The 24,037-nt window shown below is 36.3% G+C and overlaps 1 protein-coding gene across 1 annotated transcript in view; it reads right to left on the bottom strand.

The window, feature by feature from the left end:
- Positions 1-24,037, bottom strand: part of WDFY1 (WD repeat and FYVE domain containing 1) — a 56,424-nt gene that overhangs the window by 28,709 nt on the left and 3,678 nt on the right. Inside the window, exon 2 of the mRNA XM_031957962.1 lies at positions 1,355-1,422. Within this exon, the coding sequence (XP_031813822.1) occupies positions 1,355-1,422 (68 nt within the window). The remainder of the gene's footprint in view (positions 1-1,354; positions 1,423-24,037) is intronic.

The following is a 24,037-nucleotide window of genomic DNA, read 5'->3' as shown; positions in this document are numbered from 1 at the left end:
TGTAAATTGGGGATAATACTAGCACTTACTTCCCCAGATTGTTGGGAAGATCAATGGAGATAATTATAATGTGATTGGCAGATTGCCTGACACATGGGAAGTTCTATATTTTAATATAATATTTTTTAAATGCCAAAAAGTTACCCCTAAAAATAGCCTTCAATTAAAAACGAAAACTACAAAGCATTTGACATCTATGGACTGGCTATTTCCAATACCAACCACCTAGGTTGTCAGGGCCCAGTCAAACTGGGAAATGTTCTCGGATTCAAATGACATTAGGGCCAGCATTTAATGCTCTAGAAACTTTCTGCTGTGCTCTGGGCCTCACTAAAAGATTATGTAGACTTTTCTATCAAAGCATGCACATGTAAGGGAATAATCTCTTCTAGGCCTATGATTAATGAAATATTCCCCAAGTTTACTTTGCAACTAAACCTCTTTCATATCTGAAAACAGTAAATTATTCCGCTTCATTGAGGCTAAGTCCCTCATCTATAAAATGAGAAGTGGAGAGGGAGGAGTGTTATGTGACTGGCTCCTTTCAATTCTAACATTCTTTTTTTTTTTTAATTTTATTTTATTATTTTTAATAGCTTCTTATTTACAAGTTATACGTATGAGTAATTTTACAGCATTGACAATTGCCAAACCTTTTGTTTCAATTTTCCCCTCCTTCTCCCCACCCCCTCCCCTAGATGGCAGGATGACCAGTAGATGTTAAATATATTAAAGTATAAATTAGATACACAATAAGTATAGATGACCAAACTGTTATTTTGCTGTACAAATAGAATTGGATTCTGAAATATTGTACAATTAGCCAGTAAAGGAAATAAAAAATGCAGGTGGGCAAAAATATAGGGATTGGGAATTCAATGTAATGGTTCTTAGTCATCTCCCAGAGTTCTTTCTCTGGACGTAGCTGGTTCAGTTCATTACTGCTCCATTGGAACTTATTTGGTTCATCTCATTGCTGAAGATGGCCAGGTCCATCAGAACTGGTCATCATATAGTATTGTTGTTGAAGTATATAATGATCTCCTGGCCCTGCTCGTTTCACTCAGCATCAGTTCATGTAAGTCTCTCCAGGCCTTTCTGAAATCATCTTGTTGGTCATTTCTTACCGCAATTCTAACATTCTATCATATACTTAGTGAAATATGTGAAAGCATAGTGTCCCTATTTATTAACTACTGTGCTGCCCAGCAAGTTAAGTTCGAGGGATTCCAATTAACAAATATATAAGAGAGGTAAATGAACAACCAGACTTCCTATTTTATGCTGAAGCCCTAAATTAGTCTTTTCAATCCCAAGGTATGATGTTAGACCCCAAACAGCAAAGTTTACTTACATGCCATTGTGTGATAAATGCTGGGCCAGTACTGACCACTGTCTCGTTTCAGCCATACCCGGATTGTTCTATAAAGACAGAGAAAGGAAGGTGAGTCTATACAAAAGTCTCATTTCTTTTTGCTCTAAAAATCCCTTAAGGTGGAAGGAAAGCAAGGGGGAGAAAGGGGTTCTTGAATACCAAACTATGAAGGTTGATCTTTTTTAGTGCCTAAGAAGACATTATTGTAAAAGTATTTTGCTATCTGGCACATAGTGAATGCTTAATAAATATTAGCCGCCTATCTTTATCATCCTTAACCTTCCCTTAATAATGTATTACATAATGATTATGCATAAAGATTGAGTATTCCTAAAACAGACTACACATTTGTATTTTCTACTTGTACTAAAACCTGAGGGAGATGCTTTTTTGATCATCTTTCAACATATAAAAAAAGGACTTTCTTCAAGGTTTAATATTCTGAGACCCAGTGATCAAGCTTGTGGTCTCTCTGTGAAAATACTTACCCTACTCTCAGAACTAGTCTGATATAATGAAAATACTGAAGCAAAAATCCAGAAACCTACATTCTAATTACTTTATTATCTTTGTATAAGCCAAAGAACTAAAGAGCTAAAGGCCATAATGATGATGACAATGAAGATGATAATTTACAGTTGAGAAAGTGTGGTTGTAAGTAGGTTAAGTAGCTGCCCAGAGTCAGGTAACAAATAAGTAACAGGGCCAATTTAAGTAGGGCTGACCTCTGTCATTCATCTCAGACAGCCTCTAAAACATTTTATATCTGTGATCTCATCTGTACAATGTTGATAACAGTATATACCTCTCCTATCCACCTATTTGTGAAGATGATATAAGATATAAAAAAGTCTACATGATGGGATGATATCAATGAAATTAAAACCCTAGGAACTCCTAATTTAATTCATAGTCCTTTTTTAAGAACCTTATGATTTAGTAGAGCTCAACCAGACATCTAACATCCACTTCTAAGAATTCATTCCTAATCTATAAAATGGAGATAAATGTCCTTGTCCTTTCTTCCTCAATACAGGTAACAATACAATGTCTCTTGAAAAAAGATTGTAAATCCTATATATATGAACATCTAAATTTTTTTTAATTAAAGCTTTTAATTTTCAAAACACAAGGATAGATAATTTTCAACATTCACCCCTGCAAAACTTTGCATTCCAAAATTTTTCCCTCTTCTTCCTCATCCCCTCTCCTTGATGGCAAGTAATCCAATATGTTTCACATGTGCAATTCTTCTATAGATGTTTCCAAAATTATCATGCAGCACAAGAAAAATCAGTTCAAAAAGGGAAAAATAAGAAAACAAAACAAAATGCAAGCAAACAACAACAAAAGGAGTGAAAATACTATGTTGTGGTCCACACTCAGTCCCGACAGTTCTCTCTCTGGGTGTAGGTGGCGCTCTCCATCACAAGTTTATTGGAATTGGCCTGAATCACCTCATTGTTGAAAAGAGCCATATCCATCAGAACTGATCATCATATAATCTTGTTGTTGCTGTCGGTGTACAATGATCTCCTGATTCTACTCATTTCACTCAGCATCAGTTCATGCAAGTCTCTCCAGGCCTCTCTGAAATCATCCTGCTGATCATTTCTTACAGAACAAGAATATTCCATAACATTCATATCTCATAACTTATTCAGCCATTCTCTGACTGATGGTCAGCCTCTCAATAACCAGTTTCTGGAACAAAAAGGGTTGCCACAAATATTTTTGTATGCGAAGATCTCTTTCCCTCCTTTATGATCTCTTTGGGATATAGGCCCAGTAGAAACCCTGGGTCAAAAGATATACACAATCCAATAGCCCTTTGAGCAGTTATAAATTGCTCTCCAGAATGGCTGGATTCGTTCACAACTCCACCAACAATGTATCAGTGTCCCAGTTTTCCCATGTCCCCTCCAACATTCGTCATTATCTTTTCCTATCATCTTAGCCAAATTGAGAGGTACATAGTGGTAGCTCAGAATTGTCTTAATTTGCATTTCTCTGATCAATAGTGATTTAGAAGAGCACCTTTTCATATGACTAGAAATGGTTTTAACTTCTTTATCTGAAAATTGTCTGCTATATCCTTTGACCATTTATCAATTGGAGAATGGCTTGAATTCTTATAAATTTGAATCAATTTTCTATATATTTTAGAAATGAAGCCTTTATTAGAACCCTTGAATGCAAAAATTTGTCCCAGTTTACTACTTCCCTTTTTAATTCTTGTCTGTATTAGTTTTGTTTGCACAAAACCTTTTTAAGTTAATATAATCAAAATTATCCATTTTGCATTCAATAATTTACTCCATTATCTTCTTTGATCACAAATTTCTTCCTTCTCCACAGATCTTAGAGATAAAATATCCTTTATTCTTCTAATTTTCTTATAATACCACTCTTTATGTCTAAATCATGAACCCATTTCAACCCTATCTGGGGATAGGGTGTTAGGTGTGAATCAATGTCTAGTATCTGGCATACTAATTTCCAATTTTTCCAGCAATTTTTGTCAAATAGTGAGTTCCTTTCCCAAAAGCAAGGGTCTTTGGGTTTGTCAAACGCTGGATTATTATAGTCATTGACTATTGGAACATCTAAGTTTTAGTAGAAACACCATAGAAAGATGGTGAACTTTGATGTCTTTTCGTCTTCCTTTTCCTTATTGGTGTGTATGAGAGAGAGGAGAGAGACAGAGACAGAGATAGAAAGTAAGTATCTGTGTACATTTGTGAGCATGCACACGCACACACCCACATGCACACGCACACACACACACACACCACTAATGTCCGAGGTTTTTGAATTCTGGGGAGTGTGTACTGAATGGGGTTTATATTGAGTATATTATTATACACTTATTTCATTGTATATGTGTATATATTTTTTACATACACACATATATATTATAATTCTAAGAAATAAGATTGAGCTTTTTTTTTTTTTTATATCCTTTAAGGAAATACCATTCTGAATTTTAAATATGGTTTTTTGATTCCCTACAAGCTGAAAAATAACAAATTAAGAGCATTAATTTTCAAAGTTCAGTCAAGATATCTAAAAAGTATTACTGGAATGGAATGTAACTAACTAAATAGATTATAGCTTTTTTTCTTCCACTTTATGGTAACACACCCAAATAATGTTTTCATAATTTAATGGAGCCTAGAAAAACCTAGTAAGATAAGGTTTAAGTGTTTACTGATTATAAGAGGAGACACTGAAAGTATAAACTATTTAGTCACAGATCTCCTTAAGAGTGCCAAAGAAAAATTCACTACATCAGAATCTGAAGGAAATAAATTTTAAGAATATGCAACCCTCTTTGTTCTAATTCTATGGTCATTAAGCAATGCTCTTTAATTTGGTCTCCTGAATAATCTACCCACTAGTGAACAATGCCCTGTGAGACTGATCAAGGCCAGTAATCTTGCCAATACACGTACAAAGACACTTTTTTCTCCTCTCCTTCCCTCTCTCCCTCTCTCTCCCCCCTCCTTCTCTCTTCTTCTTCTTCTCTCTCTCTTTCTCTCTCTCTCTCTCTCTCTCTCTCACACACACACACACACAGGAAAAGAAAGATATCAAGGTTTACCATCTCTGAAAGTTTCTACTGAAACTTAGATGTTCACGTAATATATGTATTCCAAGGTATATCCCACTGTAAATTAACAATTATTTCCAGGGTCCAAATAAATTTTCTGGAGCTTTGGTTAATGTAAATTTGTCCTATTACAATCTAAGTGCCTCAGAGTGAACTAATTATACTCTTGAATCTTAAAAAGTAAGGCCCAAATTTCTGATCAAGTGACCCCAGCACTCAGCCTGAGCAGCCAGCCCCTCTCCTGTTAATTACAACAAATTATTTAATTTTCTTGGAGTTAGAAAAGTTTCTTGAGATTCTGAGTCATTAAGATTCAAGCAATTTCATTTAAGTACATTATAAAAGACTATTTTCATAAAAACAGGCCAAGAAACTTATTATTTTAAGTCTTTTGCTTCCTATAATTTCAAAGCCTGTGTAATTTGGTTTCTAAAGTGAATGACAACCTAATAAATAACTACTTTCTTGACTCCTCTTCCCCAACCCCATTATTGTCTGAGACAGCATTCTCTGCCAAGTCTAGACAATGAGAAGAGAAAAAACAGGCATCTGCCAATGACAGAGGTTCTAGCTATTTTTCAGTCTTTCACAGTTAAGTTTCTAAGCCTTCATTCAACAAGAGAAAAAAATTCTAGGGATAAACAACAAAATAGACTAATTTCAGGATAACTATATGTCAACTATTCTTTGTACCCCTTGATATATCTTCATGTGCTTTAAGGTGGAAACTTCTGGCCTGGACTTTTGAGTCCATCTCCTTAGGATACAGCTCTTCCTTTTAAGAAAACCAAAATCCTTCCTTAATCTTTCTATATCATTGAGTCACCACTTTGTTTCACTACCAGGTTTTGTGAAAGAATATAAATTCATAATTCATAATTCCAATCTCTCTGATCTTGCAATCTGGCTTCATCTACCCAACTATACTAAAGTCATTCTCTGGAAGGTCACCAAAGGATCACTTCAATGCCATTTCCTCAGACCCTTTTCTTCAACAAGACACCAATGACCAGAATGACTCATCCTGCAAGAACTTATCACCAATTGCAATAGCCACCATAATAACCTTTTCAGCCTTACTAAACCTATTCTTCTACATACAAATTATCTATGTATCCAGCCTTACCATATTCCCCTCTACTATCTCTTCCTTCTGGATAACTTCTCCTCCCTTGACTCCCTTCTAATAATATGGTTTTCACTTGCGATTGAATTGACCATCACTGTTGTATGCCAGTGAAACCTGGGCAGTCTACAAGCCCATGCCAGGAAATGGAATCATTTCCACTTGAACTGTCTTTTGAAGGTTCTGAATATCTCCTGCCAAGATAAGACACAGAGATCTTTTCTGGAGTTGAACTGCCAAGTATTTGGACTCTACTGCAAAGACCTCAACTCCATAGCTTGGCCATAAGGTTTGACAGCCTACACTTCTACCTTATAGAGAGCTCACACAAGGCAAGCACTCACAGGGAGGTCAGAAGAAGGGATACAAAGACTTTCAAGATCTCTCTGAAGAACTTTGGGCTCTTCTAGGAGACACTGGCACAGGACTGTCCAGCATGGCAAATTCACATCAAAGAAGGTGTTCTGATCTAGGAACAAAGCATAATTGCAGTAGCTCAAAAGAAATGAGATGCACAAATTTAGAGCCATCTTCACTCTGTCTGTTCGTATGAGCTATCTGTGGAAGAACTTTTGAGCTTATGTTGGTCTGATCAATAACATTCGGACACACATTAATGATGTCATTTTGGTCTCTTGGAGACAACCCATCATAATGTGGTACTTTTCTAACTCTCCTATTACCTCCTCTCATCTTTTTTTATTTTTCTACCTACCTTCTCTTCTCTTCTTTGAAATTTCATTTGAAATTTTGAAAATTTGAAAATTTTTTAGCTTGAAAATTTCATCTACTTCTCAAGCTTCAATTATGATTTCTAATTTTATATCTCAAGTTTTGATCTTGTTTATGAACACCAGAACCTAAAAATTCAGAAAAGTTATTACTTTCTGAGGTAAACAGGAAGGGGCACTGACAGTATTATCTTGTGCTTGATCAGACCTTTGTTGATTGAATTTCTGGCATTGACAATATTACCTTGTCCTTAAGGGGGCCTTTGTTGATTGAATTCCTAGCATCAATCTTATTAATTCTTAGAATAGGAAGAACAAGTTAAAGATGGCAACATCCAGGTTATTTTGTATGACTTTCTGAGGCAAGCTACTAACATACTTAGCATAACATGTTTTAAATCTTTTTTCTATAAAAGGTTCCCCCCTTTACTCTTGTTAATAGCAAGAGAATAATTATGCCCACCTTACGGCATCTTTCTCCTTGTAAACCACAAGTTCTGCAAGGGAACTTTGCCTGCCTTATAGCGTCATAATGTAGAGGACATACTAGACCCTAACCCAGTGCCCCAGATTAGTTTTTAAAAATTACTAACAAAAAAATTTTCTAAAATCACTAACATAAATATGTTTAGACTTGCTTGGCCCACAAAAAGAATAGAACCCAGGTAACCAAGTTGCTCTTCTGACTAATTCTGTTTTTAATAGTAAGCTAAAAAAGATTCTGTTTATAGCAGCCTTAGTATTCCTAACATGGCTTAGAGCCAAAATTATGGTATATAAGCTTTCTTCCCTCTGATCCTAATTGCCAACTAGTTACCCATGCTATTAGGCCCTTCTACTTTGGAGAAATAAAGCTCTGTGCGAATGTTCTTGATGTGGGTGATATAGATACCAGGTGACAGAAGGCACCAAAAGCTGGGGTTTGGTCATGTGAAGAATTCACAGTGGTCATTCTCTTTGGCAAAAGATAGATTTATTTAGGGAAGAGGGTACAGACAAAATGAAGGGATACAACAGACACTGGGAAAGGTAAATATGAAAGAGTTGGGAGAGCATGTGAAAGACAAGTTCCTCACAAATAGCCAAGAGAAAAGGAGCACCCCATGAAATTGGGGCATGTTCTTAGCTGGGAAGCTAAATCCTGAAAGAGACTTAGACCCTAAAAGAGTTAATTAGCTGTAAGGAGGAGAAGTGGGGTTGGGAAGCATAGTTGAGTTGGGGAAGACACCACATGGCAAGGGGAGGAGAGATAAGGAGAAAGACACCATGAGACAGAGTGCCATGGCCCTGACCCAAAGGAGGACGCCACTATGGGATGGCCCCTAAGCACATTTTATAGGGAAAATTTAACCTCAGGATCATGACTGGGCTTTCTGACAGGGTATGGCAAGATGAGGGTGGGTCTCAGGGGTTTGACATAACTTGGATTTCAGGCTGGATGACCTCCTCAGAGGGAGGTCTCTGATTTCCATCAGTGCCTTCTGCCTCCCTGCCACAGAGATTAATCTTCATCAGTTTCTCTGCACAATCTCTCAACATTGAAGACCTCATCACTCTCACTCCAACTTGAACCAAATGTTCTCCGGCAACAATAATGAAGCTTTTCTCCCTGACTGGAAAATGGCCTGAGCCATTCCTTCCCGACAACTCCCCACTTCATGACTTCTGGCACCTCCTCTCTGGATTGGGAATTAAGAATGTGAGCCTCACCCCACTCCCCTGGGTGGATACTAAGACTACATGGAGCTGGCCTGGAGCAGCTCCCCAAGCCTCTGCGCCTGTGCAGAGCCCCGTTGTACCCTGATGGTTGGAAAAGTATCCAACAGCTCCTTGGACAAAGCCCACCCACCACTTGAATTTACCAATAATACAACAAAATCAAGTTTTTTTAATCAAGGGAAGTGAATGGCAGCTCCAAACTGGGCTCACAGAGTACTAAGGCAGAGAGTGACTAGGCCACAGATGGGAGGGGTAGGGCATCTCCAGTTTCATAAAGTAAGCTGTTTTGCATAATGAACTTTTGTTCATTTTGAACATTTTGTTCATTTATGTCCATACATAAAGAAAGTTTAGGGATCTCAGGAGGGGAGAGTTTGAGAGACTTACAAAATAGAGGTTGAAAATGGCAATTCACTGGCCTGGGATCAGTCCAGGTCAGCTTCAAGAAGTTCTTATTTAGTCACAAGGCTGACTTTCCAAACCTCTATCTAATCAGTCACAAGATCTTATTTTTCCCTCTTATTTCTTGCACAGAGATCATCCCTATTTCAGATCCTCAACATTTTATTCCCAGATTATAATGAATCAGCTTGCTAGTGATATCCTTGATTCATCTCTTCCCCTCTAAATTATCCCACAGATGGGCTACCAAACTAATTTTCATAAAATGTCACTTTCAAAAAGTCATGCTGTACTTACAGCTTTCCATGGATCACTTCAGCTGCAAGATCAAATCTAAACACTGCTTCCAATGTTCAAGACCTTCTACCAATGAGACTGATTATTCTCCAATGGCAGAGCTTATTTCAGTTAGGCCTCTGTCCTCTCCCACATACTACCCTCATGCTATCAACCCTATCTCTAAGATCCTGAGAAAATTGGAACTGGGAATTTAAAATTAAGGCTATTCCCCAAGATGATAAATTCCAGTGTACCAATTTGATTTGTACAGACTAAACAAATGAGAACACTGCCTGAGGAACATTAACTACTACCCGTACTTGTTTTGGAAACAGAAACTCACACCCCGACTAGACCTAATTCCTCCACCCATCCAACCTAACACCCAATAAATAATAGGTATTCACATATTTGCCTTTGTTTGTCCTTCATTTTCCCAGAGGATCAAAACATTAGGCAGGGGATAGCATGATAGGCAAGGTACCTGGTGGCAATACCATGGTGTCCTTCAAGATTGGGGACAAACTACAACCTCTGGAAGTAGGAATTGGAGCAGCCAACTCCGGGGGGACCCAAAGGGCACTGGCCAGCTCCTCCTTTCCTTCCCCTCTCTCCTTTTTCTTTCTTCTTTCTCTTTCCTTCACTCGGTCACTTACATACCATATTGTAACTGAAGAAAGAAGAACCAAACAGGAATCACAGGATCTGGGTTTTAAGTCTTGTTCTGCCATCTTCTGAGTAAAGGCATGTCACTTAACTTGGTGGCCCCAGGTAATAAGAGTACCTGCCTCTCAGAGCTGTTGTAAGGATCAAATGAAAGAATATTTGTAGAGTGCTCAGGCCACTGTATACTGGCACACTGTAGGCACTATATAAATCATAACTATTATTCATTATAACAATCAACCATTGGTTTACAAATGTATATCATGGTCAGTTGCCTTTATTCTATATCAAATGATTGTGGTAGGGATCAAATAAATCTCTAAGATTCTCTTCCCTCAGTTCAATTTTTCCTCTAATGTTTTGATCTTTATATGCTGTCTTGCCTATAGTTCTATTTTATTTTCTCTTCATGCTTATTTAAATCTTAGTTGGTAAGGATGATTTTCCTCGACTCTAATCCCGCAGTAGATATTGCAAAATCCAAGAAAAATGAAAATGTTCCTCCACACTATAACACTACATGCTATACTCCTACTGAAAAAAGATCTAAGGTGCTTTGAAATGGAGGTCTATCTAGCTCTATCCTAGAATGGGGGGAAAGAAGGGTGTTATTTCTTGCAAATAGTAGAAGATAATGACTTGGGAATGCTGATAAGCAGGGAGGAGCATTGATAGGATTATCTTGGACCTTAAGTGGGCTTTTTGTTCAAGTGGACTATTATACAGTCCCACCCCAGGTGAAAGTCTCCCACAGAATTCTTAGATGAATTCTTGGCAAAGATAAAAATCATCAGAATTCCATCAGAATGCACAATTGTATTCAATAAGAAAGTCAAGTCATGATGTCAACTCTGAGGTTATATTTTCCCAATTAAAAAAACCTAACTACCTCATTAATCTACCAGTCAATGCCTAGACAATTTATGAAATGTAAAATGGATCATTTTGATTACATTATATTAAAAAGATTTTGCACAAACAAAACCACTGCAGCCAAGATTAAAAGGGAAGTAGAAAGTGGGGGGAGGGGGGGGGAATTTACACTCAGTGTTTTTGATAAAGTCTTCATTTCTAAAATATATATAGAAATGACTCAAATTTTTAGTCATATAAAAATGCTCTAAATCATTATTCATTAGAGAAATGCAAATTAAGACAACTCTGGGGTACCACCCTCACACATGAGATTGGCTAAAATGATTAATAGAATCTTCCCTTTCCTTGCCAAAAACCCTTATGGATTTAGCTAGCTCTTAGTAACATAATACATTTTTGTCTCTTGATTTGGAGATGATCTAAGCCTACACATTCTTTTGAGACAATCCATGAACACTACTTCATAATCTCATAATCCATGAACACTACTTCATAATCTTCATAAAAAGAATGTGTAGGCTTAGCAAGGAAAAGGAAGATGCTATTAAGGTGAGTCCAGTCGGTGATTATTGCTGACTACTGAAAAGATGTTAGAGTCCTAATAGGTGTTAGTATTGTGACTCTTAGCAGACTGCCTCTGAAAAGAAGTTGGGGAGGGGGATTATGCCATTGACTGGTGGACTAACTCTAAAAGCAATTTTGTACCCTAAAAAGAGTTAGCTGTAACAAGGAGAAAGACTCCATAAAGCCAGATTACACCATTGATTTGTGGGCTAAATTCCAGGGTAGTGAGGTAGTTAGGTTTTTTTAATAGGGGAAATATAACTTCAGAGGTGACATCATGACTTCACTTTCTTACTGAATGCAATTAACTGTGGAAATGTTTGTGGCAGCCTTTTTTGGGGTGGCAAGGAAATGAAAACTGAGTGGATGCCCATCAGTTGGAGAATGGCTGAGTAAGTTATAGTATATGAATGTTATGGAATATTATTGTTCTGTACGAAACAATCAGCAGGATGATTTCAGAAAGGCCTGGAGAGACCTACATGAACTAATGCTGAGTGAAGTGAGTAGAACCAGGAAATCATTGTACACAGCAACAGCAAGATTATGTAATGATCAATTCTGATGGAATTGGCTCTTTTCAACAATGATGTCCAATTCCAATAGACTTGGGATGGAAAAAGTGATCTACATTCTGATAGAGAACCATGGAGACTGAATATGGATCAAAACATAATATTTTCACTTTTTGTTTGTGTTTATTTCTTTCTTGTGCTTTTTTCCCTTTTGATCTGATTTTTCTTGCACCACATGACATAGAAATATGATGAAAAAGATCTCACATATTTAATCCATATCAGATTGCTTGTTCTCTTGGGGAGGAAGAGGAGAAGGAGAAAAGGGAGGGAGGAAAATTTGGAACATAAGGTCTTACAAAGACAAATAAATAATTAATTTAAAAAACAATGTCACACTCTTATTTTATGGATGACAAAACTAGACCTCAGGGAAGCAGAGTAACTCATCCCTAGTCACAGAGGTAGCAGTCATCAGAGCTGGAATTTGAGCACAAGATCTCTACCTTAATTCTTCATCCCCCTAGAAGACTTATCCAATCTTGTATATCTTCCCAGTTTGAAAAGAAGGCCTACATCAAACTACCAAAAATGTTCTAGAAAAAGCCTAGCATCTCCTAATGTCTTTTAACAAACTCTAAATGAGGCAAAATTTTTTCCTCTTCTCATGCATCTTGCAAGAGTTAAAGCCCATTGTACCATCTTGCAAATTTAGTATGATAGAAAATGTTCCAGTTAAGATACTGTGTGTCCACTAAGACTCTTTAAAAAAAAAAATTTAGCCATTTCAGAGGAAAATATTTTTCTCATGTATCAGCTATTTCCTTGGCTTCTTATAGTCCACAGAACACCACTTATTTTTTTTCTTGTGTACTGTCACCATTACTAACATCCATTACCATCCTCTGCCATAATAAAGTTAATAACCTAATGCAGAGATACCCAACATGTGGCCAAAAGCCTCCCAAATGAGGCTTGAAGCAGATGAAAATGTAGTTCCTGATTTTCATGAGTTGATATGTTAATAAAAAAGAAAAATAATAAATGAGTGTTTTTCTTAATCAATATGTAGCCTAGGGGGACTCTTAGGTACAATTTAGGGGTTCTTGATTGACAACATTTATTTGTCTTTCTGGGTTTTGGGGGGGGGGTGGTTATATTCTGGTTCTCAGCTACGTTCTAAGTTACCTCTCTAGGGTAAGTGAAGAGGTAAATTAAGACTAAGCTGTTTTTCCTTATCTTGAAAAGAAGTTCCAGTTTCAGATCTATTTCCTGTACAGTTGGTTCCTAACCTAGAGAATCCCATAAAGCTTCTGATAATCGGGGAAACTGTTGATGTCAAATAGGGCTAAATCAGTTTGGGGATTCCTCCCCTCATCCCCTTTATTCCCTTCCTCCCTGCCAGACTAAGTCAGAATCTAGGAGACAAACAGATAAATTTTGTTTGCATCTCATTCAGTATTCTTACTTGGCTAATTTGTGCTGTCCCTAATCATAAATAGTGATTCTAGTCAGGTTTTGACTCTTTGGAGAATATGTTGCCCAAAGATGAGCCTATTAATGTGAGATTTCTGTAGGAGGACTGAAGAATATCCCATGCTGACAAACAGAAATGAAACTAGAAATAGATCCCTTCCTTTAAAAAGTAACACGTGGTTCCATATTATCTCTCTGGGTTCAAGAAAAAAGAGAGTTCAGAAAAAAGATCAGACTAGACTCTACTGACCATCAAAACTTCTGTCCAAAAGCACTGGCTCCCAATACATTTTGAAATTCCTTGCTGAGCCCTTCCAAAAGATGCTTCAACATTCTCTTGGACGCACTGCTCCATCTGAGGATGAAAATCCACATACCCTAGCAGTTTAATTCTTTCTTCTCTCTATCCCTTTTTCATTTTTTTATTCCTTGAAAGCTGAAAAAATTCTTTTGGCCCTTTATTAAAAACAAATGTGTTTAATTCTGCTTTGAAAGAATCTGAAAAGAAAAAAACAGGAAGACTGAGTTCAAAAGGAAAAGTATTTTAAAAGGCAGGCAGTTCACTGTGAAAACTCCTGTACTTACATTTGGTTTTCCCAAGTACCATCTCATGAGCACCATCATATACTCTAGAAAATCCAGAGTAACAGCTCCAGATTCCTCATTATTTCATATGCCTTAAGCAAATAGACCCCAGTGGCTGAAAAAGAACTGGGCCCCTACTTATCATGCATTCTCAGCCCAAACAATCCTTGACTATTCCTCTAATAGACACTGTAATCTCTAATTAAAGCAGAATCATTTCAGTACTAGATTTAGAGAAATTAGGTCTAACTACAATTTTCAACACGGAAATACCATCTGTTTCATGTGAATGCTTTATATTTAAGAATAACTAGGACACTGATTCCATGATATCATTGTATAACTGAACAATAACATTAGGTATTTACTGTCAACCTAGCAAAAATCACTGACTTAATAACAATTATTAACACCACCAGTTTTTTCCTAATTCTGCCCATTGTTCGAAGAAGCCAACAACCAAACACATACAGCAGAAAATATAATAATAGTGAGGAATTATTATGTATGAATCTTGGTAATTCTAGGCAGCAGAAATACCCATCCCCACCCCACATGCTAGTGATTCATTTTATAATTCTGAACCTGTTACTCAGTTTCCTCATTTGTAAAATAAAGATGATACTAATTTTCCAGGTTTTTTAAAAGAAAATTAAACTTGAAATTATGTATATGATTACTAACTGAGGAGCAACCTAGTTAAAGGCAAATAAATTTATCCCCTAAACAACTAGCCACAACAACCAATGAATTCACCAAACAACTAATCAACTATCAGTACTATACATGTCAACTCCTTACCCAATGAAAAATGAACAGATGTCTGACTAAAGGTAATGTCAATCTTGATATGTACCATAACAGGAATCAATCAATAAGAACTTATTAAGCATTTACTATGTGCTAAGCAAATGGGGAACTGGATGAAGTAGTGGATAGAGACTTCAAGACTCATCTTCCTCAATTTAAATATGGCCTCAGACATTTAGTAGCTGGGTGATTGTGGGCAAGTCATTTAACCATGTTTCCCTCAGTTACTTCATTCTGTAAAATGAGCTGAAGAAAGAATGGCAACCAACCACTCCAATATCTCTGCCCAGAAAACCCCAAATAGAGTCACAAAGAGTTGGACACAATTGGAAAAATGACTTAACAAATGTGGTATGCTAAACAGCAAAGAGATCCCTCCTCCCCCCACCCCAAAAAAAAAAACCCCAAAACAAAAACACACATGCTGATGAGAGACAACCTCGACATAAACAGGCACATAAAAATACAAAGCAGATGGAAGGTAGCTTTCATACAGAAGGAGCTAGAATCTGGAGCAACAAAGAAAGCCTCCAGAAGATGATGCTGTCTGAGTCTTCAAGGAAGCCAGTTTTTTCTAAGAGACAAAAGGTGAAGAAGGAAAGCACGTCAGAAATGGATAAAAGCATAAAAGAACAGATGAAAAATGTTGTCTTGTTACATAAGTAATAACAAGGGAGACAGGGTGGTCTGACCATTTGGAAGAATAGCTCATGGCTTCTCCACGGCAAGGTAAAAAAAGAAATTGTAAAACAAGTATTGTTTTGTATTTAAAAACAAGAAAAATGTCATGTGAAATGGGTCGTTTGCTTCGTTGCTTATGATGAACATACATAAAAAGATCAGAATGAAAATCATTGCAGCATTAAAAGGCCAATATTTATCACAAAGGATGAAGTAAAGAAATTCTCCAAACAACCTAGGAAGGTTTTTCAATTCTGGACCTTAGTTTCCTGATTATAAAAATACATGGTTGGGCTAAATCATTTGAGGTATCTTCTAGCTCTAAGTGTATGATCCCATGAATTTAATAAGATCCTCCAGATTAGATCCACTTATACTTTAACATTCCCTAACCAATTTCAATGTAAAGGTAGGCACAGATAGGCAAACACCCAAAAATAATGGAACACAATAATAATGATGACAATGATGATGATGATATCTGGAATTTCTGTAACATTTTAAGGCCTGAAAAGCACTTATATATGTTATTTCATATGAACCTCAAAACCAATCTGGGAGACAAGTACTATTATTCTCTCCATTTTACAGATAAAAACACTGAGGCTGAGAGAGGTTAAAGGCCTTGCTTAGGGTCAGGCAGCTAGTGCTCGAGGCAAGATTCAAACTCTATCTGCAGCACTCTATATACTGCCTCATCCAGCTGCCCTAAATTTGGAGGAGTAAACTAAAAGGACATGCTAATCTACTATATATGGACTTCACACTGACATACAGCAAATGTTTTTTTCAAAAAAGAGAGTTCCAAGGCCATAACTAACAAGCATGAAGCAGCATCAACACACAAAAAGAAATAGAGAAAATGGTTATATTTAAACAAAGAGGGAATGTAGCAATATGGAAGTACTATCTAAATCAAATGTATGTTCTACTGCTCAGTAGAACAAATATAAAAATTGTTACAAAATTAGAAGAATAAAAATAAAAACACATGGAATGCAATTCAGCCAACTCCAACGACCTATTTAACCTTTTCTTCAGTTATGTCCTCTTCCTTTTGAAATAATTTCGTAGTTACTTCTGTACATATGTATGTGTCACTGAAAGAAGGTAAGCTCATAAAGCACAAAGACTTTTTGTCTTTATTATCTCCAGAGCTATAACACAATGCTTTACCCAGAGAAGATGCCTGACTTGTATCTGCCAGAGTAAGTAGAAGCAGGGGAGGACAAAATAATTTAAAAAGGGAGAATGGGGAATAGATAAAAAGAATATTTGCATAAAGTATAATACTTCCTGAGAAAGATTAACCTAATCAACTGCCTCTAAAAGATATGTTAGAAACTGTCCAGATGACAAAAGAAAGTTCATATTGCAGAAGTTGGGGTTAGATAGATGTACTAATTCATTATTGGTGATGCTACGAATTACTTGGTCAAACCATTCTGGAAATATGAAATTATGTATAGTGCCATTCGACTCATGTCTGGACATACAACACTCCAAAGAAAGTTAGATACAAAGAAGCCCCCGATATATGGATGGCTGAACATACTGTAGAGTGTAAACGTAATAGAATATTCTTGCATTGTAAACAATGGCAAATATGCGGAATCCAGAGAAACATAGGTATATGAACCAAGGCCAAATAAAATAAGAATCATAAGAACACAACACAGAATGACTGAAATAATGTGCATTACAAAACACAAGAGGCTGACCTCAGTATAATTGTAATGGCCAAGCTTAGTCCCAGTCCCAAGCAACAAACAGTGAAAGTCATCACCTTTCCTGGAAGGGAGCTAAGCCTAAGGGAAGGGAATAGTGGGGTAAAGCAAATAACTGTCAGACATCATCACTGTGTCAATTGTCTTTTCTTACTGTTTTTCATTTGCTATAAGATAGTGCTCAAAGAAGGGAGGAAGTATAGCCAGAAATATCTCTGTCATACACCAATAAACATACATTAATAAAACTTACTTTAAAAAAGAAATTATGAGTAATTTTTTAACCAGTAAATATCAAATAATGTATCTACTTCCCTATCTATGAGATCTTTATAAGAACAATCTGCATCAAGGGCACACTTGATGAAAATCTGAAAATGAAGGAGGTTTCTACAAATCATATTCCATTTAGTTTCACAACTGACTAGAGGTACAGACACAAGAACCCACCATACTTTACTGCTTTTTGACTAAATTTTTTTAAAAGCAATGGATACAGTGGAGCACAAATGCAGCCTTAAGTGTTTTATTCAAGCTGTCATGTAGCTGTTAAAATGATCCAAGATTCCTTAAAACGAAAAGAGATGGTTCTATTTAGTGATTCTGTGAATATTAAAAGTAAACAAACACAAATCAGGCACACTAGTCAGAGATCTTCTCAACAGCTGCCTTACCAAGACCAGAAATCATACCCTGAGGACTTGACCTTTACATCTCTGGATTTCTTCTGTATATGTCTTGCATTTATCTAATAAAATAATGACATCACATGCTGTTTTCCTCATTAGAATTTAAATTCCTTGAGGTAATGAGCTATTTTTTTCTTTTTTTCCAATTCCCACAACTTAGCATCCTGCCTAGCAAATAAATAGTAAGGAACAGAGACAGGAAATGAAGCCATGATTTCACAGATGTAGGGACCTTCCAGATGAAGCAACCAATCAGCAGTGGTGGGCAGCCCTTGGTCCACCACAATCAGTGTCACTCACCTGTGATACTGAGGGAAAAGTCAAACGAGCTGCCCAGTGTCCTATTGAAGCAGAACTCAAACCTGGCTCCAAAACCAGCTGTCTGTTTATTTTACAGCACTGTCTTTCAAATAAAGAAAATGCAAAATAAAGGTTGATTGACTATATGAATAACTGGTTCATATGAGATTCGTCAATAATACAACTTGGACAGGTGCTACAAGATGAGCATTAGAAATTGGCCCGGAGTTGAACAAGAAGAAAATGGGCAGGGATACAATTGTGAAATTTCAGCTTTCAATGATCTCAATCTTGTAATACCAACATGCAGCTAGGGAAGAAATGTGGCTATGAACTATGCCACTGAAAAAAAAGGCTTCAGGTTACCCAAAGGGCAGTATAGAGTTATATGGCAGATCTCAGTAGGCCATCACATGATTACCTAAAAAGTTATTTTCAGAAAATAAAATCTACAAAAGGAAAAGGAGAAAGACCAAAAATGTAAAAATCATAATGACCAGTTCATATGCTCCAAAAGTATTCTCAAAACATTAAGAGATAGGAAAACCTCCAACAAACCCTTGAGAATATATAGAAAAACAAGAATAAGAGAAAAAAAAGAAGGCATTAGTGGACTGCTGACTCAAATATTGGAGGCTGTCCCTTTATCGGTGAGACCACAGGCCAAAAGTACGAAAGTACTAATGGGGACTACTTCCCATTTAAATCAGCTGTACTCTGTTTGTCTAGATGGGTAATTTTCAGAATGAATATATCATCTTTTAAGAGACCGCAGAGGCCTTCTGTTCTAACCCACATCTGAGCAGATTTGGGGAGAAGATAATGAAGAAAACAACAAATTATAAGGTATCTCAAGAGTCAAAGATTGAGGGCTGGAAGAGGCTTGAGGAGCCTTTGCATCCAATCCCATTATTTTACACATCAGGTGGCTGAGGCCCAGTATCCCAGAGTGGAGCTTGGAGCTGGGAGCAACACAGCTTTACAGACTCCCAGAAGTGCTGTACATACAGCAGCATGTACAGAGATTCTGATGTAGCACAGTTACTAATGGACATGTCATTGCCTCCAAGCTGAGAGTAAAAGTTGTCTTCTTTTATTTCCCAAGGCTTTGCGTGTCATGACTAATAGATGGTTGCTGAAGTTAAACTGAAAGGATCCACAAATAGTTCTGAAAAATTATCAGATTATCTTCTTTGGGGTCTATAAATTTTATTTCTTTTCCTACAAATCCTAAGATAAAGAAATTAAGACAATTCAGTCTTTTTCTAATAGCATATGCACTCAACATCCTCCTGCAAATTCTAAACAGAAAGGAAATAATAAATATATAATTTATCTCTGGAACAATGCCTTATTTATTTTTAACTTTGGGCACATATTTTTATTTCAGTGCTACTCTATAAGGTTTCTTATTAGTATCTTTAGTACTGTTTACAAATTATCTTGATTAGCCAAATCATTTTTTTCTCTTCTGCACCAGGAAAAACGATCTTTCTCACTCTTGGCACTATCTCCCAGGGACACAGAGGAGACTGTACAAACCCATCAGTCTCATGGTTTCTTTAACATGTCATCTTAAACAGTGCTATACAATGATAGAAATTGCTGTGCTCATCCATGCAAGTGCAATTCATGAAACACCAATTTCTTTCAAGATTTTTCTTCCTGACTTATGATATCAAGTAAAAAACTAGTGATTCTATATGCTTAAAAAAGAAAAGAAAGAAATTCATTTTGAAAGAAGAAGTTCAAAGGTAGTGATGGAAGATAAAGAAACTCAACTCAATTTCTATTCTGTTATATTTTGTTGAAGAGAAGAAAATAGGTAGTTCAAAAAGGTAAAAAAAAAAAAAAAAGTTAATATGAAGTCACTGATTTCATTGCATGTAGGTTTTCAATCACTCACCCTGAGAATGTGAGTCATCCCTATATTTGGCTTTAAATTATTCTGAGGCTAAATATAATTAAATGATCTCAGCAATAATTACTGGGTGACCCAGGTTCCTTCAATGCCTCTAGGAAAGTTAATTTTCTACCAGAAAAGTTTTGTGGTTTTTTTTTTTTAATTTAAAAGATCACCTCTTGCTTCTATATCTTCACTATTATCAGTCAATTCCATTTCAACATTTATTAAGCACTTGCTATTTGCAAGGCATTGTAATAGGAAATGGAAATCGAAGATAGCTATAATACATCCAGATTCATGAAGCTCACAATCTTAAAGGGGAAAAGATAGATGAATAGCTGTTACTACCCCAGAGATCAAAGGAAAAAAGGGAGCACCACCCCCCATACTCTATACACAGCAAAATCAAACTAATGTTGGGGAGTGGGGAGAAGAGGAATAAACCCATGACAACTTCAAATTTAAAATTATCAGAAATGAATAACCTCTGTTGCAGATCCATCTAGTCCTTCAGACAGAGGCTGTCCAAGGTAAAATCAGTGTGATGTTACGAAGGCCTTGGGGCCAACCAGTCTTTAATGAATAGGCCCTTGGATCTTCCTCATGATCTGAGATGCCCCTTGTTCAGAGCCTTAGTTATATGGTGTTTGGCAAGATGATACAACTGATGCAGAGTAAAATACAGGATCTCATTGGCTAAAGCTACATTTTGGCTCTTCAGAATGGCTGGTAGAATGTGGCTTACATGGAGAGGAAAATGGGCGGGGCTGACGGTCAAGGATGCAAGGTAAGGGCCAAGTGCTAGCCAAGTGCTCATGACTATTTCCCCATGTTAAGGAGGAAGATCAAGAGAGAGGGAGAAAAACACATAGAAGGAAAAAGAGACAAAGAGGATGAAGGACAGAGGGACAAAAAAAAGCTGAGGGACTTTCCTTATTATTAGAACATCTCAGTCACACTAGGCTTAATCACTTACTCATCAAGCAAAAAGGGAAATTTTTTAGTTAACTTCCTAACAGTGGTCAAGCAAGTTACTGTATAACCTATAATTTAAATAAGTTCACTTGTTTAACCAAAAGGAAGCCAACTATATCTAATTATTCCTAAATACAAGTTGACTAAAACAACAACTGACTAAATGTATATTAATAGACAGATATAACTAAAATAATCATTACCCCTATGAAATCACACTAAACTGAATACTAATTGGAATAAAATATGGGTTAAATAATCATTTGACAGTCAAGAAATAAACATGGATAGTGACAAAGGATCAAGCTCACTAGAAAGGACAACACAAGCTCTATTAGTATAGATGTTTATAAAACATAAATTAAAAAACTGAGAAAAGGTAAATTTGAGAATTAGTGTATGTTATAGGCCAAAAGTTTTCAACTTTTGTGGTCTTAGGACCTCAATACACTAAATATCCTGAAGACCTCCATCTCACACACAAAAGTTTTATTGATGAAGATTATACCTGCTGATATTTTTATTAGAAATTAAAACATTTTAATATTACTATGAAAAAATTTGACCTTTCAAATCACCTGAAACAATCTCAGACTCTTAGGGATCCATGGATCACACCTTAAGAATCCAGGATTTAGGTACTGAATGCTATAGAACCCTAGAGGAGTGGGAGATGGATTGGGGGCTGAGTGGTTTGGGAAAATTCAAGGGAATGACACCTGTAGAGTGTGGATTTAATAAGTATTTGCAGAACTAATCATATTAACATATGAATGGACCTTGAAAGACCAGAAGATCTGGATAGTGGAAAAAGGAAGTCCTGGCAAAGATGAACATACTAAGAAAAGGAATGTACAAACAGGAATTAACACAGCAGATTTCAGGAGAAAGACAAAACTATCCTGACTGAAGTATCACATCAGAAGTATGCTAGACAATAATCTGAACTAAGGCTAGGGATAGGAGGGAGATTACAGAAGCCCTTGAAAAGAAGAGGGAAAAAAGGGTTATACTTGACATGAGAGGAACCAGAATTCAATGAAGGTATATGAAGGTGGGGCATGATAAATATAATCAAGTTTATTCAGGAAGGTTAGGTTAGAATGGAGAAAAGACTATAAACTTCATGATATTTTCTACGTTGCTTGAGTCATCTGGACCCATCTAAAGACCTAAGTGCAATGGTAATGACAGAAGGGACAAATAACCTATTTCTAAGGAAAAACTGGCAAGATTCTAAATGTGAGACTGACTATGGAGTTTGGTGTTTGGGTGACTAGGAACCAGTGACAGAGAAAAGGAGAAATTCATGAGAGATCTGTGTAACAAACAGAAACAGAATCATCTTGAGCCTTGCCTGAAATGAAGTAGTGAAAGGAAAAACAAAATGGCTACAATAAGGGTGAAATAAATTCATTTTCTTATAGGTTTCCTGCTTTCCTATTTTTTTTTTTTGTAGATTTCTAAATCAAATTTTAATACCATTTTCATTAGTTTCAAGAGAACTAAAAAATATTAACAATCATCAGGATCTGGTTATAAACTAACAACTAAGACATCTGTATGTTTCCCAGACCATCACATTGTTAGAGATTCCAACTTTTTTTCTTAACTTTTCTTAACATTGTTTCCACTGGAGGTTTTGTAACTGCAAAATTTTCAGAGATATCTCTATGTAGTAATCACTTATATTTTGCAGCCAAATGGAATCTTTATTTCTCTAATGCCAAATAAAACTGGCTTTCCTACAGAGACCAATTTGGGCCCATGCTGTATACCCCAACAGCCATTTCATGATCAGCGATAATGATATTTTTTCTGCAATCTGTTTTTTCTTTTTAATCAAAGTAACAGGCCTACAGTCTAAACTTCCTTATACTCCCTTATAAAGTCTTTACCTACTTACTTCAAATGAATACCTGAATGCTTACTTCATTTTTTTTTTAAATTTTCAGTATTATTGGTGTTAATATTTGATTGCTTACATTTACAGATTACTCTGGCTTGTGAAAGATTTTTGACAGAGACCTCATAAAAAGACCTCTGTTCTTATTATATTTTTTAAATGAACAGAAATTTATTTTATCTCTTTCTAGGACCTGTTAATGTCATTAATATAAGGAACTGAAGATGAGGGTAAATTTTGTCTAAATTTCTCTAAAGTAGTGCTGTCAAATTCCCTAGGGGAACCAGATTAAAATGTAAGTGGGAAATGTTTAACATTAATAAAATAAAAATAAAACACAACACAGATATTGTTAATTTGTGAGTTTCTAAAACAACATGTAGTCCCAGGGATCCATTTCAAACATAAGAGATAAGAGAATTGAAGGGATTAGGACAATGAAGTGGTTAATTGTGGGAACTGAGTGACCATATTGTGACTCCAGTGTAGAGTTAGCTCAGTTCTCTTTCTCATGAGTCTAATTCAATTTCTATCTTGTGAGACAACTTTAGTATACTGTTTTCACTTAGCTCTGGGTGGCTGGGAAGCTAACCCATCTCTACCTGCTATTTACAGACCTTTAATTAAGGCCCCAGGTAAATACTGATCAGAAACCCAGTCAGACCCAAAGATTGATGCAAATGGTTTTTTCACTAGTGCACTTCTCAAGTAATCCATGTCTTTTCTGAAATCTGGCTCAGATGTCCCAGTTTGTTGTGCAATTGGCATGTACTGCTTAATAAATCAATATGCTCAGATGCACCAAACTTTAATTTACTGTTTCTTTCACCCATCACCTGGAGGTTAAATGACTTGCCACAGGTCACATCAGCATGTGTCAGAAGCAAGACTGGAATCCAACTCTCTGAGCTCCAGAGACATCTCTCATTATACCACAAAAAGATTCTAAAAAAATAAAAAATAAAGCTACTCAAGGAGTAAATTCTTGTAAATTTCTCAACTTTTGCATGAGCAGTCTAGTTTGCTATCTTCCAAAAAAGAAAAATCTAGCAGCCAATTAAATTCCTAAGTCCAACTACTTAAGTTAATTATTATAATCACCAGGCTAATTGTTAT

The sequence above is a fragment of the Sarcophilus harrisii genome, chromosome 3 (assembly GCF_902635505.1).
Source record: "Sarcophilus harrisii chromosome 3, mSarHar1.11, whole genome shotgun sequence".
In the NCBI taxonomy this organism is placed as follows: domain Eukaryota; kingdom Metazoa; phylum Chordata; class Mammalia; order Dasyuromorphia; family Dasyuridae; genus Sarcophilus; species Sarcophilus harrisii.
This window is presented reverse-complemented; position numbering and strand designations above follow the sequence as displayed.